This window comes from Python bivittatus, unplaced genomic scaffold, assembly GCF_059951505.1.
Source record: "Python bivittatus isolate LINGU-HERP-01145 unplaced genomic scaffold, Pbiv_v1 ctg000700_np1212, whole genome shotgun sequence".
Lineage (NCBI taxonomy): Eukaryota > Metazoa > Chordata > Lepidosauria > Squamata > Pythonidae > Python > Python bivittatus.
Window position 1 is genome coordinate 66,582,819 of NW_028277098.1, and position 17,340 is coordinate 66,600,158.

General features: G+C 38.6%; 1 protein-coding gene across 3 annotated transcripts in view; it reads left to right on the forward strand.

Moving 5' to 3' along the window:
• The window catches only part of RAP1A (RAP1A, member of RAS oncogene family), a 97,004-nt gene that overhangs the window by 63,647 nt on the left and 16,017 nt on the right, over positions 1 to 17,340 (forward strand). For all 3 annotated transcript variants that reach the window (XM_088154516.1, XM_088154517.1, XM_007425525.4), the window contains exons 3-6: positions 5,799 to 5,882; positions 11,717 to 11,785; positions 13,118 to 13,174; positions 14,005 to 14,145. In XM_088154516.1, coding sequence (XP_088010642.1) covers positions 5,826 to 5,882; positions 11,717 to 11,785; positions 13,118 to 13,174; positions 14,005 to 14,145 — 324 coding nt within the window. In that variant the 5' untranslated portion in view covers positions 5,799 to 5,825. The remainder of the gene's footprint in view (positions 1 to 5,798; positions 5,883 to 11,716; positions 11,786 to 13,117; positions 13,175 to 14,004; positions 14,146 to 17,340) is intronic.

A 17,340-nucleotide genomic window follows, 5' to 3' on the forward strand; every position in this document is an offset into this window, starting at 1 on the left:
TTGCCATAGCTTTCCTCCCAAGGAGCAAGCGTCTTTTAATTTCATGGCTGCAGTCTCCATCTGCGGTGATCTTGGAGCCCAAATAAATGAAGTCTGTTACTGCTTCCATTTCTACCCCTTCTATTTGCCAGGAATTGATGGGTCCAGATGCCATGATCTTAGGTTTTTTAATGTTGAGTTTCAAGCCAGCTTTCGCACTCTCCTCTTTCACCCTCATCAAGAGGCTCCTTAGTTCTTCTTCACTTTCTGCCATTAGGGTGGTATCATCTGCATATGTGAGGTTGTTGATGTTTCTCCCTGCAATCTTAATTCCGGCTTGTGATTCTTCCAGCCTGGCATTTCTCATGATGTACTCTGCATATAGGTTAAATAAGCAGGGTGACAGTATGCAGCCTTGTCTTACTCCTTTCCTGATTTTGAACCAATCAGTTGTTCCATGACCGGTTCTAGCTGTTGCTTCTTGGCCTGCATACAGATTTCTCAGGAGACAGGTAAAATGGTCTGGTACCCCCATCTCTTTAAGAATTTGCCACAGTTTGTTGTGATCCACACAATCGAAGGCTTTTGCATAGTCAATGAAGCAGAAGTAGATGTTTTTCTGGAACTCTCATGCTTTTTCCATGATCCAGCGATTGTTGGCAATTTGATCTCTAGTTCCTCTGCCTCTTCGAAACCCAGCTTGTACATCCAGTATCCCCTCTGGTAATAAGCAGGAAAATAAGCAGGTTTAATTTTTTCAAATCTCTGGTTTGTCCCTATAAATTAGGGATTCTAATTTAAAATAGGTTCTAATACTGAACATCCCTCTTCCCCCCCCCAAAAAAAGTACTCAGGTTTCCAATCAAGCACGGTTATTGTTTTAAACAATCTCATGTTTGCATGTAATATGAAAGCAGGATTTGTGGAAGATAAGCTAAAGGTGAACAAAAGCTTATGAGTGAGAAGAGGGATAATAAATATACCAGTTAACCATGGCTTTACCATTGCATGTGTACAGAGCAGTTCAAACACTTCCTTTTTGAATGCCTAAAACTTCTAGTTGTGGAACATTCATTGGAAGTAAAAGCTGAATTAGATCCAGCTTTCATGGGAAGCAGCCTTGCTAACCCTTTCCTTGTTTACTGTAGAAACTTTCAGTAGTACTTTATACCATCCCAAATAAAGAATTGTGCTCAAGTAGTAGGTTTAATGCATCTTTCCAATGCCGTGTCATGTAAAACTTCTAAATATTGTGGGTTCTTGTTATCAGTGCTCAATATTGCTTGATTATGCATGGAGGTTAATAGATATTATTTTGCTTAGGTATATACTAGTTATGCTAGAAATTAATAGAACAGAATAGTGTCACAGTAGTAAAAATTGCCCTGTGTAAATAAATAAATAAATAAATAAATATTCATATTCTTTCTCATATTAGCAACTTACTGTATTTCTTTCATTTATAAGCTGGAGTTATGCTTTGAAACTTCATCTGTCTTGTTTCTTCCAGTGCTGGAGATGATGATTCTCATCAGTTTTTGGGACTTAGATACAGGGAATGATATGTCTTTGTTGTAGTCTTTCTATCTAGTTGGCTGCTAGGGCTGTGCAATTCCTTTGAAAAAGGCGCTTAGCAATGCACTTATAAAACAACTCCTTACAATTCATTTAAACAGCTGTGTCCTTTTTTAGGCTTGTGCAGCTGTTTGCAAGTTGTTCCTATGGAGGACATAGGGAATGGTCTTGAAGGACAAGAAGAACAGCCACTACCAAGGCAACGATCAGACCAGTGGGGCTTGAGTCCTTTCCAAGAAACTAGTTTGAGAATTATTTCAAACAAGCCCTTCCCTAATTCCAGCGAAGATAAAGTGTAAGATTCTAACACTACAGCTGATCCAATAAAAGTAGTTTTAGACCTATATACATTGGTTTCTTGGTTTGGTCCACCTTCCTAGCTGATTCCACATATGTGTACATGTACAGCTACTTTGCTTTGTGTTTCCCCCCAGCAAAGTGTTGTGGCTAATGCAGACACATGTATGCATAGCCAGCCAGGAGGAGCCAGTGAAGTAGCTATGTGAACTTGAAAAAAGACAGAGTTGCTTTCATAGTTTGAAGAGTGGTATGCAGAAGTTCTCCTGTGTGTTGCAAAGCACTTCCTTCACAGAATTTGCACAGTCCTTTTGGCCACTGTGGGAACAGAATGCTGAACTAGATAGGCCTTGTGGCTGATCAGGACAGTTCATTTTAGCCAGTGTTTTAGTGAAGTTGGATTATGGCCTCTTTAACGGCTTTTGCCATTTCTGAATCCTTACTTGGGAGGGCTGAAAAGATAATTAGTAAGTGATGTCATGGCTTGGCTGGGATCAGTTGTTGGGGCAGTGAAGGCTGGTTTGCAATGTAAACATTTCTAAAATGTTTATCATTGGTTTTGCCATTTTCCTTATTTGTCAAGTAATCTTGAAGAGAATGAAAGGTTTTCTGGTACAGCATAGTGACTAGAGAGATTTCCATAAAAAGGCACAGATGTTGCTTTGAGGAACAGAAAGATTTCTGAGTTGGCAGTGGCAAGTGAGGCCTGACCTTGTACAGAGAGAAAAAATTGACCTAAATCATTCCCTTTTGGGAATATGAGAGCAATCCTAGTTGCTTGCAGCTTGCTACTATAATTTTATTGCTTAATTGCACATACTTTTGTGCAACTGAGTGTGGAAACATAAATTATTTAAGTAAATATTAATGTGTTTGAAGGTAGAAGGTTAAGGTCTTGGAGTTCACATCTAGCTGCCTTATGCATTATTTCTACAACATTTTAATGTGTCAGAACAGCGTTCATATTATTTGACTTCCAATAATAGAGAATATAATATCTCTGTATCAATGATGCCTAGAATGTTTAGGAAAAAACAGATCTATAATTTGTTCTTTTCATAGTTACATGTTGCTCTTTAATCTTAAACCTGTTCAAATCTATAAGTAGGTTCACCTTGCTGCATGTACCTGTACTTTTGTAACCTAGCAGTCCTTCAGTGTTCTTACTCACCCAGAAACCAATGCCCGTAGGATATGTACTGTATGTCTTGATCAGTGTCCACCCCGTATAGATGGGTACCTGCTAAACTAGCAATATCCATCAGAGATGTGAAGTTCATGGAGAGTGGGATATATCCTGAGGCCCTTTCATTGCTTGCATATTGCTTTATACAAGCCTTAGGATATTGATTAGGCCTTTTGTCACTGGACCTTTTACTACTTGTTTCTACCTGCCTCAGATTTCTTTTCTCCCTCCTCCTTTTGAAACAGTCATTATCCATTTCTTTACCAGTACCACCCTGTCCAAATTTCAGAGCCTGGAAGCAAGAGATTGTTGAAATTTAGTGTCTGTAATATTCTGAGACAGATATTGTGACTATGGCCAATTAAATTGTGATTTATCTGCTCAGGAATGTGCATACCTGACTTCAGCAAAGATATCTTCATTTCTTAAATCACCATTTCTTTGCATGTAAACTTGGAAACCGTAATTTGAAGATGTCCTCCAGGATAAAATCAGGACTTCATACCTATTTGGAGGATGCAAACAGGTGCCAGTTGGTCCAAAATTTCCCGTGTGTGTGTGTGTGTGTGTGTGTTTGTTTGCATGTGTAAACGTGCATAATACAAAAGATGTGTATTCAGCCCAGCCATAGTTTAGCAGGTTTGGGGTGCTTATTTTCATGGGGGGGGGGCAGGGAGGGACCCACCTCCCCAGAAATGCATAACTGAAAATAATATTAATGTTTCGTTGCCAAAATAGTGTGAACCTGGAGGGTTTGGGCGTGCTGTAGAAATGAGATTAGGTCTACATTAAACTCTTTTCATGCCTTATTAACATTTTACTCAGAATCATCTTGAATCAAGGCACACGTTTATGCCTTTTCTGTTGTACAGTTAAGCAGTCCGGAAATATTGAAAACTTGATAAAGGAGTTTAAAACTAGTTCTGAATGGAACCTAGGAGCACTGTGCTGTTATGAGACAGAAATTAACGAATGGAATACATTTTAAAATCTGCCTTATTTGATTTGTCTTAACAGATGAATAATGAGGTTGCTGCCAAATGAAAGTCTTGCTCTATTCCACTTGTCTCTTTCATCCTTTCATTCTGATTCCCTCCCAGATTTTCTTCACAGTTTGCTGCTAATTATGGATTAAGTTTGCCCTCCAGACTGTAATGAAAAACCTACTTCAAACCTCCTCTGAATCGAGAAGGCAAAGAAGGGGTTGAAACCTACAAAAGAGCAGAGGAAACCTTAGGCCTAAAAACCTCAGTTCACAATAACTAATATTAATAGCTATAAGGATCAAAATTTTTATTTAGGTATAATGCATCTGTTACACTTTAAACCAGTGCTGAAGAGGACCACACACACCTACTTTGGTTAGTTGGGTCCTGTTCCAAAGGCAGTATATGTCGCCCATCATTGACACTATCTTGGCCTTTATGTTAGAGAGTTTATTAATATTCCTTTTAGCTTGGTGTCTTCAGGATATTGTACCTTGGTTGCAAATAATCATGGAACGAGTGATTATTTTACTGGAAAGCTGTCTAAATTTATTTATTTATTTCACAGAAGTTATGTGATGCCCAAGGCAAAAACTCAGAGTGGCATACCGCCATGAAACAGAGAAACTGAAAATACATAGAATTGCCATATAAAACCAGAAAACCATAAATTAAATACATAGTACCAGATAAAATCAGTAGCAGCCACCCAGCATCGTAACCGATATTCCAAAAGCTGAAGGGAAGGACATTGAACTCTGAAACACTGCAGGGCCAGGGCAGCCACTGAAAAAGGCTGCTTCTGAACTGTCACCCTCCCCCCCCCCAAACAATTAATGGGGAAGGAATCAGAAATATACTCTCCCAGGCTGAATACACATAAAATAGACTAAATAGTGATGGTGGGGTGGGTGTATTTTGTTTTGTTCGTTCTATTTCCATTACTTTGACTGTAATTTTGACAGTCATGACAACTAAAACAGTTGCATGTTCACAAACTGTCAAGTACTGCAAGGCAGGGAAATGCAGGAAGCAAGAACCACTTGGCTTTCTAGAAATACCTTTATTGCTAATAAGGTTTTTTAACAGAATCTTGAAAGGCTATCAGAGCAACTCTTCCACTCAACTTATACCTGGTATAATTAAGGCAGAGGTGCTCTGCGCCTCTTTGTCATATTCACTCCTTTCTTAGACTAAGGCACATTTTCTGTAATGATTCAACTCTCTCCTTTAACTGTTTAGCTCCATCCTCCATGCCCCTAATGTCTGATAGACATTCCATCATTTAAACTTAACTGGCTGGAAACCTAGGTTGTCCTTAGTAACTAGTATTATGTTTATAATACTAGTGTGCCATTGTAACTTAATGAAAATCAATAACAAGGATTGGAACAAAGATTCAGACAATTTAATTTGCAACATAGCCAATCAAAATAAACAGGGAGAGATGTTGAATATATAGTCAGTTTTTTCATTGTCAGCTCTATACCAGTTGCATAAGTAACACACCCTTTTGAAATAAATATATTAGTCAAAATATCTTGGTCTTTATAGACCTGAACCAAATCCTTGATTCTGTTGTGTATTTTAGAAGAGTTAGCTGAAAAGTGGAAATAGGACTTCTTGTTAATTAAAATGTTTGCCAAATGAAGTAGTCATATTGTTGTATATAACTGAAAACGGATATACCTCAGTAACTGGAAGTTACAAATATATGCCTAAATGCAGCAGTATAGCAGAAAACTCTTTGTTAATCATTTCTTTCTCTTTTACAGCTTATCAGTATTTGAATAGACCACATCATGCGTGAGTACAAGCTAGTGGTCCTTGGCTCAGGTGGTGTAGGCAAGTCTGCTCTGGTAAGTTGAATCCTCAGGAAAAAGAAAAGTTTCTCTCTTCAAGATTTTGACTTCAAAAATGTGTTTTTGGAATCCTCACATTTGCCCATTAATGGCATAGTTAACAGTCAAGATGTTTGCATTTGAAATATTCAGAAAAGAAACAAGTGTTACTTAAGTAGGTGCTACTGTAGTATTCAATTGCAAAATTCTAAATTAACCTTAACCAGAAAACCTGTTTTATACTTAGAACATTTACATCAAGGTTATCTGATTTCCATTTTCATGGGAGCTGGTGTATCCTCCATAATAGCCTGGGAATTGAAATTTGCTTAGTGAACACATTACCCTCATAAAGTTTGTGCTAATAACAGTGTTTTCTTAATTACTACGTACATACGCTCAGCAATAGCATTTTATATATATAAAAATATAGTGATACATGTAACATCAACAGATTGAACATCTTTAAATATATATGAAGTTGAAATACACATTTTTTCTTTATAAGTGAACCTTTGACCAAACTATATTGATTAAAATTTGGAAGTCATTAGAATATGAGGGAGTATGAGTTTTCCAATTAAAGAAGTCTGCCGTGGAAAAGGGTACATACAGTATACATAGGCTTTAGAGGTTTCACTGTTAGGTTTCACCACCACCTGTTCTCTCAAAGGGAACATTTTTGCCTCCCTCTTGTCCCACTCCTTGCTTCCTGATCTATCATTCTCCTCCTGTCCCTTCTTTTCCTTAAGGGCCCTTTTGCTTCTGGTGACTGTGGGAGAACTCGCCCCTGGTTCCTGCCTTCCTTTTCCTCTCTCCTTCATTTCTATCTCTTCCATGGAGAAATCTAAATCCTCCGGGGGAGGTGGAAAATCTTCCCCGCCCATACGACTGGAAGAAACCCACCCTTCCTGGTCTCTCTGACTGGTAACTGTGTCACATTGGGGAGGAGGAGGAGGAGGAGGGGACCATCAAACCCCCATGCCTGAGGCACTCGGTCCTACTCTCGCACTGGCTCTTTCCCATTGCTGGTCCATTAAGGCAGCCCGAGCCGGGGGTGCATTCGGGATTGTGGGGTATGCTGGCAGAATGCTTTCAAGAGGCCCATAAAGGACCTCAGAGCTTGCATCCCCATATGGATTATGGAGTTTCGGAGGTTTTTGTTGAACCACTAGCACAGTCCCATCACTGGGGTATCGTTTTGGGTTCATCATTATTGAGGCAAAGCATCCTGCATATGCCAAGTCTCCTCTTTCTATTTTGCCTGGAGTTAGTCTGCACCAATCAATCAGCGCCAATGTTCTCTGCCTCTAAGTTTCCCTCCTCTGGCCACGGAGGGAAAATTTCCTTTTGAGATGGCCAATCTTTGTTACAAAGATAAATTAATCTCTCTTTCGTCATTCCGAACTGGGAATCTCCCAGAGCTCACCAATTTTTAATTACACACCCAAGAGGTGTCCCCCTATGAGGGTGTGGCTTATTGGCACAACTGCCCATGCCAGAAGTCTTCCGTACACCTAGCACTAGGATTTTTCTCCACGGGTCCGGCTTGCTTTCGCTCACACACATGTACCGTCACTTGCAGCAGGGTGGGACAAGCTACTGGCGAATGGAACGCACTGGCTTTCAACTCTGGCAGTCGGTCTCAGACCTTGTGCCAAAATTGGGGCATCTATGCCCCATTCGCTGAGCAGTCCTGGTTGCCCCCAGGAGGCAAGACAATAGACACACTGTTCCTTTCAACCGGACCCCCCGGTTTTTCCTTTAACTGGAAAAACCTACTTGGAGTACCCAACTGTACTCACCCGTTCTGGCGCAGCTCATGGGAAATTCCCAGGCAGAAATCGTCAGATCTTCCCTTTATGGATCCCTTAGCAGTCACCGGACCCCAAAGGGCCTCCCCCTTTCAGGATCACTGGACACTTAAAAGAGATCCCAGACGAGCCCTCATTTCTGTTAGCAAAATTTGAGAGTTTCTGACTCTCCCCAATTAGGATTCAGTCCGGCAGAAGATCAGACACAAAAACACCAGCTGAGATTTTAAAGTTTTATTGAAAGCGGGCCAATAGAGTCAGCTGGGGTCCCCCCTTAAGGCAGAGAAGAACCCTGGTCACACCCAAAGAAGATTTTATACATGTTCCTTACACAGAGATGCAGCAATTAACAAATGATTGGCTGAAATTGTCATAAGTTTGGGATCCTTCTTATTATTGGGGGAAACTTATCTTCCTGATGACCTATTGGTTGCTCGTCAGAGTTCGGGGCACCCCCTTTGATCTTCTGAATTTTATTGTTTCCTAGAATGCAGAGGTATCAGCAGAGCAGCTAGAGGTTGTTCTGAAGGCCAGCAGATTGGGGTCACTTCCTCCCATATCTTTATGGCCTCAACACTTAAGGAGACAGGATGTCTGCCTAAAGTCTTTCAACATAACAGAAATGAGGGAAATGTGTGAAGGTTCATGAACATCAGTTTCCTTGTCATCCCTTTGGCTTCCAAATGTAAGGAAATAAAGATGAGAGAAACTGAGAGCCCTTTTTTATAAGGTTTCAGCACCAGCACCAAATAAAATAAGACTAGGGACCCCAACAAATCTAGAGTAACAAGTTGCCACCTTTAATTTAGGGCAATGGCTATGCCTGCATTTTTGGTGAAACATATAGGAAAAGTGTATTTCATCAAATACTAAGCTTGGGAATAAGGACAATAGGTAATAACTGGAAAACCACAAGGGATGCTTGGGACCTGTGCTAAATGCTTCCTTGGCACTTGGTTGCCTTTCTTGGACTGCCTTTGATTTTTAATATGATGCATAGCAGATAATTAAGTGCCAATCTCCAGGATTGTGAAGGGCTTAAGAGCATTTTTAAAAGTTTACTGTATAATGTACTTAAACCCCTACATTGTACAGTTAGTTAACTGAAACTGAATTGATGCAGCTGAATATTGTTGGAAGCTTAAAAATACCACCTGTTAGATGCTGGTAAACACTGGTGCTTACTTTGAATTATAAGCCTTAAATTACTATGCCTCCATGTTTACTTTACTGCTCTTTTAAGTATCATGTATGTAGCCTTGAATAAAAAAATAATGTGTGTAGTGTTGGCCTACTAAAGGCAGCGAATTAGATAGTGTAGGGATTTGTAACATTCTGTGACTGATGGTTTGTAATGCTGAGATAGATATGGAGACTAAAAACTGCAGTGGTAGACTGAGGAATCTCTTTTTAGTGATTGTCCACATTATGCTTGAAAGTAATAGAATTAGAGAGAGAGAACAACTGATGCCCAGACAACCATTTTCTCCAAAAGATTGTGATCACAGAGCAAGTGAATTTGAATTGTTGTGTTATACAGTAGAATGGATCTGTTTTAAATCTAATCAGTTTAAATCATGATAGAAATCATTGATTAGGAAGACTCAGTTTAATTATATGGATACTGATTTATTCACTAGTCTGGAAGGTTCTAAAATTATTTCTAATAAAGTGGATCCTTGTGTGAGTATGTATATTTGTGTGCATGTAAGTACACACACACACAAACACACAGACACATACTAGACAACCCATGACCCGTTGGGTCATCGTTTCAGAGATATTTCCTTCCTAAACAGAGAAACAGAATGACCAAGGACAAAAAAGCAGTGAGCAGCTTACAACTTCATGCTGGCTTCTTCATTGGCTTTGCTTGTGGGAAGCTGGCAGGAAGCGTCAGAAACCTTCCTTCCTTCCTTCCTTCCTTCCTTCCTTCCTTCCTTCCTTCCTTCCTTCCTTCCTTCCTTCCTTCCTTCCTTCCTTCCTTCCTTCCTTCCTTCCTTCCTTCCCTGTTCAAAGTTACGAATGTGTTGAAAAAAGTGACTTTACAACCAGTGCCCGAAATTTCGGCCATTGCAGTGCCCCCATGGTCACATGATTAAAATTGGGACGCTCGGCAGCCCGCCCACACTTAGGATTGCAGGGGCACTTCAACTTCCCCCACCTGCCTGTCTGACCAAAAGCCCAGCCCAGCCCGGTCCAGGAGCTCAGCACAAAGGGGCATTTTGGCGTGCTGCAGCTCAGAGATGGCACTGGCGCGCTCAGGCTCAGGGGTTACATTGCTGTATAACCTTCCTTGGCAATATGAAGGAAGGCTATTTCAGCATATATATTTGCTGCAGCTTCTTGTATTAAGAATACTGGCTCTTTTGCACATGGCTTGGGCAGGTGAAAATTCTCTATACTGAAGAATAAAAATTCTGTGTTTCTTTGGCAATAAATAAATGACTTTATGTTTGAATCATTTACCTTATTGCTACACTGTACTTTGATCTAATTATTTAGGTCAGCCTCTCCATTGCAGGTTTTTTTGTTTGTTTGTTTAACAAGATGAGTTATATAAAAAGAACTTGAACTGGTTTTTCATTTTGATGATATATTGGGAGTTCTTTTTGTAGGAGTAAGTGTAGGTTGAGCTAGACTTTGCACAATTGCAGGAGGGTTGACTACTGACAATTCATACTGCCAGTGAGCATGAAGGCTATAAAATTGGTTTCTCCCTTGTTAGGAATTCACTGAAGCATTTGTCAGTCTCTTGAATACAATGATGCCTTTTGCAGATAACCAGACTTTCAAATCTGAAACCATTTATCAGGAGCATTAGCACTTGCCTTATTTGTTCTCAAGACTCTGGGCAGCATAGAACAATCAAATATATTGCTTCAATAATAATAATTGCTTCAAATTCCAAATGCTTGTTTATACACAACTATCAGAATCTAGCTTCATATCTTAGACAAAAAGAAGAATGAGAGAACAAGAAGATACCATAAACTTTGGTATATTTTTGTATCCTTGATGATTCTTTTAGTCCTGACTTCTGGTTTCTTTTTTCATGTCTGCTTGTTTGTGAGTCATGATTGTCAACATAGTGCCTTGATTCTGATGCCTTGTATCTTTAATATATTATCTCAAAATGCTTCCTATGACTCAGGCCTGGCTTAATTTAGAATATATCCTTGGTGTGTAGCAGAATACCATGGTTAATAAATTAGACCCTCCACAATGGAAGAAGGTCAAAGTAAAAGGGAGAGAGAATACATGGGCATTTTGTTAGACTGATGACATTACATCCATACTGAACCATATTTCAGGATCCATAAATATGTTCTCTATCAATGAGCATATATTTGATTCCTATGAGGTGCATTTGGTATATGTGTCCTTTGTTACTAGGGCTGTTCCTAGTGTATCAGCCTAGTGTTGTTGTTTTTGTATTGCACTTAGGGAGAAATATGGAAATGATCTATAGAATTAACCCATGAGCAAGTCACAAGGTAATCTTGAGAGAACTGGTTCAGAGATCCATTTCTAACATTGTTACATTTTAATACTATCATGTTAAGAGCCTTTTCCAAATTGATGCACTTGGTTTCACTGGATATCAACTGTCATCATTCCCAACCAATAAAAGTCTGTGAAGGCTTTTGAATTATGAGAGCTGAAGTCCAGTAGATTTGAGGGAACCAGTTTAGGAGGAGTCTAACATAAACTCCTCATGCTGGATGCCATGATTTCTTACCTAAGACAGACTAATTAAACATAACTGGACTAGTTTCACACATACTTGGAAATGTTATCCCATTCATACATTTTATTGAACTCATGAAAAGTTGAAACTCAGTAATGAATATGCCCCAAATTATATAGATAAATCTGCATTATAAATATATATATTTACTCCTCTAGGCCTTGGAGCATGAAAATGAGATTGGCAGAACCACACTTAAAACTGTATGCTTTACTGAGTAGTCTGTTGTAGATTTTTGGCTTCAGGGAGCTAACTGAGTCTATTTTTCCCCATTCTTTCTTTTCCAGACTGTGCAGTTTGTTCAGGGAATTTTTGTTGAAAAATATGACCCCACAATAGAAGACTCTTACAGAAAGGTAAAATACGGGCTTTTCAAATTTTATGTCAGATCAAACCCTTTATTTCAGCCGATGAACAGGTGTAAATTTTATGTCTTGTTTGAGATAGAGTTACAATGACCAATAGTTTCCCTGCCATAAAGATCCTGATTGTGGGTCATTGGTTCTTATATTATACAGAGATAATCATGAGATTGTTTAGTTTAGACTTCCTTTTTTTCTGAAAAATGATAAAAACCCGATCTGGACTGGAATCATGGCACTCAGGGAAAAGAGCCTTGATCCCTCTCCCGTGTCATTTCTCTGCCAGAAATTAAACAAAAACTGATATTTGCCCCAGAGGTGGTGTTGGAACAAATCATACCTATAAGACAAATAGTTTTAGCAGTGATTTGTGGGCAGGAGGTGGGGAATGGCCCTTGAAAGAAGGTTTTGCAGCTCTGCGTGAATTGAATTTTCCTACATTTGTAGTTTCTGAAATAACCAGTCATCTCACCAAAGCCATGACAACTAATCATGTAGAAGTCTGTGGCAGGCCATGTATGTTATCTCAGCCATCATTTGGAATGAGATTACAAGTAATGCAGGGTTGTTTTACAGTATCAGACAAAATGTGTAGATCAGCATTTATGATAACTATTTCTTTGCAGTATCTTAATACATCATGTTAATGTGAAAGAAAGATGATATTTGCCACAAAAGCGGAATTAGAGTTTTTTTAAAAATCTCTGCGTTGGCTCCATTACTATAGTCTCAGCAAATCTAAAGCGTTCTTTCCAATTAAGGTTGACTTACTTGGGGAAAACACTAAGTCTTTTTTTTAGTATGTGAATTTCCTACTTATTGGAAAAATAACACAAGCTAACTTTAATTACATGCAACACTTTTTAAACAATCATTTGGCATGCAGCTTCTATTCCCCAATTATCATTATTACAATAATTTGTAATTAGAAGCCACAGCTTTTGGAAAACCCACAAAGTAGATAAAGTACTTTATAATTTCATTTCAGATATTTTTACTCTTCATCTTAAGAAATGTCAACACTGTCTATTAAAAACTTCCAAAATGACTACTACTATCCATTTGAATATGTATTCTAGTATTCCAAAGCTTGGCAATAGGGAATGGTCCAGCACATGCTTTAGTAGGTTTAATTTCAATTTGGCAACTTGTGGTAGAGCTGAAAAAAATTGTTATTCTACAGGTTGGGTTAGGTGGTCTTATATTGATTAATCTCTGTATATTTGTAAACACTTGTGATCATGAAATGTCTCACCGTAGTTGTATGGGAAAGCATTGACATGTTTAATGCTTCAGTGGTGTGTGTCTTCTCCCTTTGCTTTCCAGCAAGTGGAAGTAGACTGCCAACAATGTATGCTTGAAATCCTCGATACAGCAGGGACAGTAAGTACAATCTATAATAAATTTTAAAATACTTTGTATTGGAAGATGGCAGCAAGATCACGAGATTCAATGTTTATTTAGGAAAAAGGACCCATCTTCCTTTGTCTAATCTTGCTTATGATATATTCAAGAGTAGCTCAAGTCATACAATTACATATTCAAGATGGCTTTTATGAGAAGTAAATCAGAATTTCATGATCTTGGATTTGGATTCCAAGTACAGAATTCCAATAATATATTTTTAAATATCTACAGAATTCTGGAATAATGTAGCTTTGCTTAACTATGACTTAACTGTATCTCTCTCATTGGACGCTCATCAGATCAAGCCATTATGGTCATTGGCCAGGGCTAATGTCAAATGCAAATCAGGAATATATGGAGTTTGTAGTGGTTCTTAATATTGTCCTTAGATCCTCCTGTATTTTAATGCTGCTTTACTCTTTACAGCAGACGTTTATGTTATAGATTTGATACAAAGTCATGTATTCCCATAGCATATGGTCTGACTGCAGTTTTCTGAGACTAGCCAGTTATTTCAACTGTGCTGTGTATGTGTGTGTAAGAGGGAAGAATGAAGGGTATAGATAGAATATTATACAGTTGTCTTTCACTGGAGAAATTGAGACACACTTCTGCTGTAAAATATAAAACAGCTCTTAAATTAAGACTGGAGAATGTCAGTGTTCAAGATATTTCTGGAAGAGCAGAGTGGAAATTTTAAATTAACCATGGCACTTTTGTCTCTGGTTCAACATGTGAGTCTCACGGCTAATTCTATTTAATAGTTAATTTTTAAAAATATATGTATATATATATATTGATTACAGGAGCAATTTACCGCAATGAGGGATCTGTATATGAAGAATGGTCAAGGATTTGCACTAGTTTATTCTATTACAGCACAGTCCACGTTCAATGACTTACAGGACCTGAGGGAACAGATCTTACGGGTCAAGGACACTGAAGATGTAAGTAAATGGGGTTTTTTGCCTTGTGAACCATAGAATCTTTAAACAAGGCAGCATCTGTTTTTTGTGCAGTGTCTATGTGACTGAAGAACACTGTTCTAAATATTTTGTATGATACAATAACATTCTCAATTGATAGACCATTTCTTTATTTATATAGACATTACTGGAGAGTTAGTCACCAGTGTCCAGCATTCTGAACAGGCACTGAACTCTGGAAAAGTTCAAATCATGTAAAAAAAGGGATCACTGCAGACGTATTGCCACTTACAAGATGACAGTTAAGCTAGATGCCCAGTCCTTTCCTCCCAAAGCATTAGCTTCCACTGAACTATGTTGCAAGTGTTCTCAAAGGCTCATTTATTTCCATTATTATTTTTTAGCTAGAGATGCATTTTGTTATTTTTCTTAAGAGATGTTGTTTCTAGTTGTTGTTTACAAGTATTTAGTAGTTGAATAAATGTCTCTACAAGTTTGTGGCTTTTTTTTTTTTAACTCTGTGAAGTTATTGGTAAATTAAAAAATCAGAAGTACCACCAAACATAATTGCATTACATTTTTAAGTGTTGCACATAAACAGTTCGCCAACAGCTATGGCAACACAGTCATTTTCATTCTAATACCCTTAATTTGGAGAAAGTAACTCTTCCAGAATATGGTTTAATGACATAGCATTCAATTCCATTTGGTGAGAAGGAAACTCATTGTGTACTGTCTTAATTCATTCCCAAAAAAAATCACTTAATTCTTTCCAAATGATTTTTCTTCAAATACTTGATGCATATAATATAGGTTGTCTGGCCATTTTGCTGAATTTGCTTTATAACCAATTTAGGAAGCAGTCCTATGACTTTTGGCAGTACTTTGGCCTAAGCTGGCTTTGGATGCAGCAAAAGTCCTGTTCTGTTACTTGGAAAATCTGCCAACAAGATAGTGTACATCTTGACAGAATGATCCTTATTGCAGTGGTAGAAGACTCAGCTGAATGGAACCAAAGTGTGAGTGTTTCAGAGGAAGGTTGTAGGATTCTGAGGCAGTCTGCTCCTCTGTCACCTCCCCAGACCAGAAGCTAATTTCCTTCCCTTTGCAGTGGGAAAATAAAAAACGTAAGCAAGAAAATTAGAAGTTCTCGCCCCCAATCATCTGTTTGAGGCATAGTGAGTCTTGGATGCAACAGTCATTGCACTACAGAATATAAATGTTCAGTCCCTCCCCATGTTCCATTTATGTTTTCTACTACAGAATTTACCCAGAAACCCTCCTATGCTATTTCCTAAATATACTCCTAAAACGTGGTTGTGCTTTTTCCTACATGTGTTCTTCTGCGTTATCTCTTAAGCTGCTGCTTAAATAAAAAATATTGGTGTACATTTTCATTTTCATTAATATTAATAGCTATTATCAAGAATCCTGAACTTATTAAGTGCTTATCAAAGAGACATACAGGTATTCTGTTAGGTTTCAGAAAATGGCATTGGCCAAATGTGTTTCATAAAGCTGCTTACTGCCATACTATCCGCCCACCTGCCCACCTGCCTGCCTGCCTACCTACCTGGAGTTTCTATGCTATTCTAGTCAGAAGACTCCAAGCAGCTTGCAGTCCTGTGTTATAGGATTAAAGTTAATAGTTCACCCATCCTCTCCCTGCAACAGCCAGCAGAACAGAACTGCTCTAATTCCATCATATTAGAATGCTTACCTTTTAGATGTTGTTCTACATTCCACCCTGTCTCAAAAGGCCCACTGAAAAAGCCTGGTCTTCAGACACTTAATAAAGAAAGATCTCTCCTTGTAGCTGGGGAAGGCTGTTCCAGAGACGTGGGGCTGGCCCTGAGAAGGCTCAACAGCACGGTCCCTAATGATGACATTCTTTCAGTACCCATGATGTACCTTCTCTCTCTGAGTTCACAAGACAGATTCCATCCAGAGTGAACACTGTGTTATAAAGAATCCAAAAAAAGGATGTATTTGTTTTATAAGTTTTTCCATTGTTCTGAGTCTATTCTTAAGTATTTCCTCAAGTGTAACCATTGCTTTATCTTGGAAGTTGTGGTTCTGACAAAATCCTGATAAGGCAACCAGTCTTTTGGATCTTGGGGAAAGAAAGTTGGAGAAAAGTTGTGTTTAATACTTGTGCTTAGTGTGGTTGTGCAGTACTTTATGTTCAGAAATAATATTTTCTGTTACTTAGCTTGGCCCAGGTTACTTCATTATTTGAGCTTCTTTCAGTCACATTTGAAAACATTTGCTACTGTTCCACCCAGATTCTGGTGATGTGGGTTAGTATGTGTGTGTGTGTGTGGGAGGGGCGATATAAATTTCTTAATTAAGTACTACTCATCTTCCAGCCAGAATGACTGGCCTTCCTTCCTTTTTTCCTAAGAACTATTTACTTACTTACTGCATTAAGCTTTGCTAGAAATGTTAACATATTGCCAATTCTTATTGCAGATAGGGAAAAGAAATTACTATGTCTGTTTGATAATATGAACATCTGCCAGCCTGTGTCTGGCAGCTGAATTGCTATTTAGTATTTTATCTGCTAAATGGGTAGTTCCAGTTGATAAATGGGAAGGTCTGTATGTGAATATATTATAGTACTGTACCCTTCTGCAACACATACAGTGGGGCAAAAAAGTATTTAGTCAGCCACCAATTGTGCAAGTTCTCCCACTTAAAAAGATGAGAGAGGCCTGTAATTTTCATCATAGGTATACCTCAACTATGAGAGACAAAATGGGGAAAAAAATCCAGAAAATCACATTGTCTGATTTTTAAAGAATTTATTTGCAAATTATGGTGGAAAATAAGTATTTGGTCACCTACAAACAAGCAAGATGCCTGGCTCTCACAGACCTGTAACTACTTCTTTAAGAGGCTCCTCTGTCCTTCACTCGTTACCTGTAGTAATGGCACCTGTTTGACCTTGTTATCAGTATAAAAGACACCTGTCCACAACTTCAAACAGTCACACTCCAAACTCCACTATGGCCAAGATCAAAGAGCTGTCGAAGGACACCAGAAACAAAATTGTAGACCTGCACCAGGCTGGGAAGACTGAATCTGCAATAGGCAAGCAGCTTGGTGTGAAGAAATCAACTGTGGGAGCAATAATTAGAAAATGGAAGACATACAAGACCACTGATAATCTCCCATGGGGTCAAAATGATCACAAGAACGGTGAGCAAAAATCCC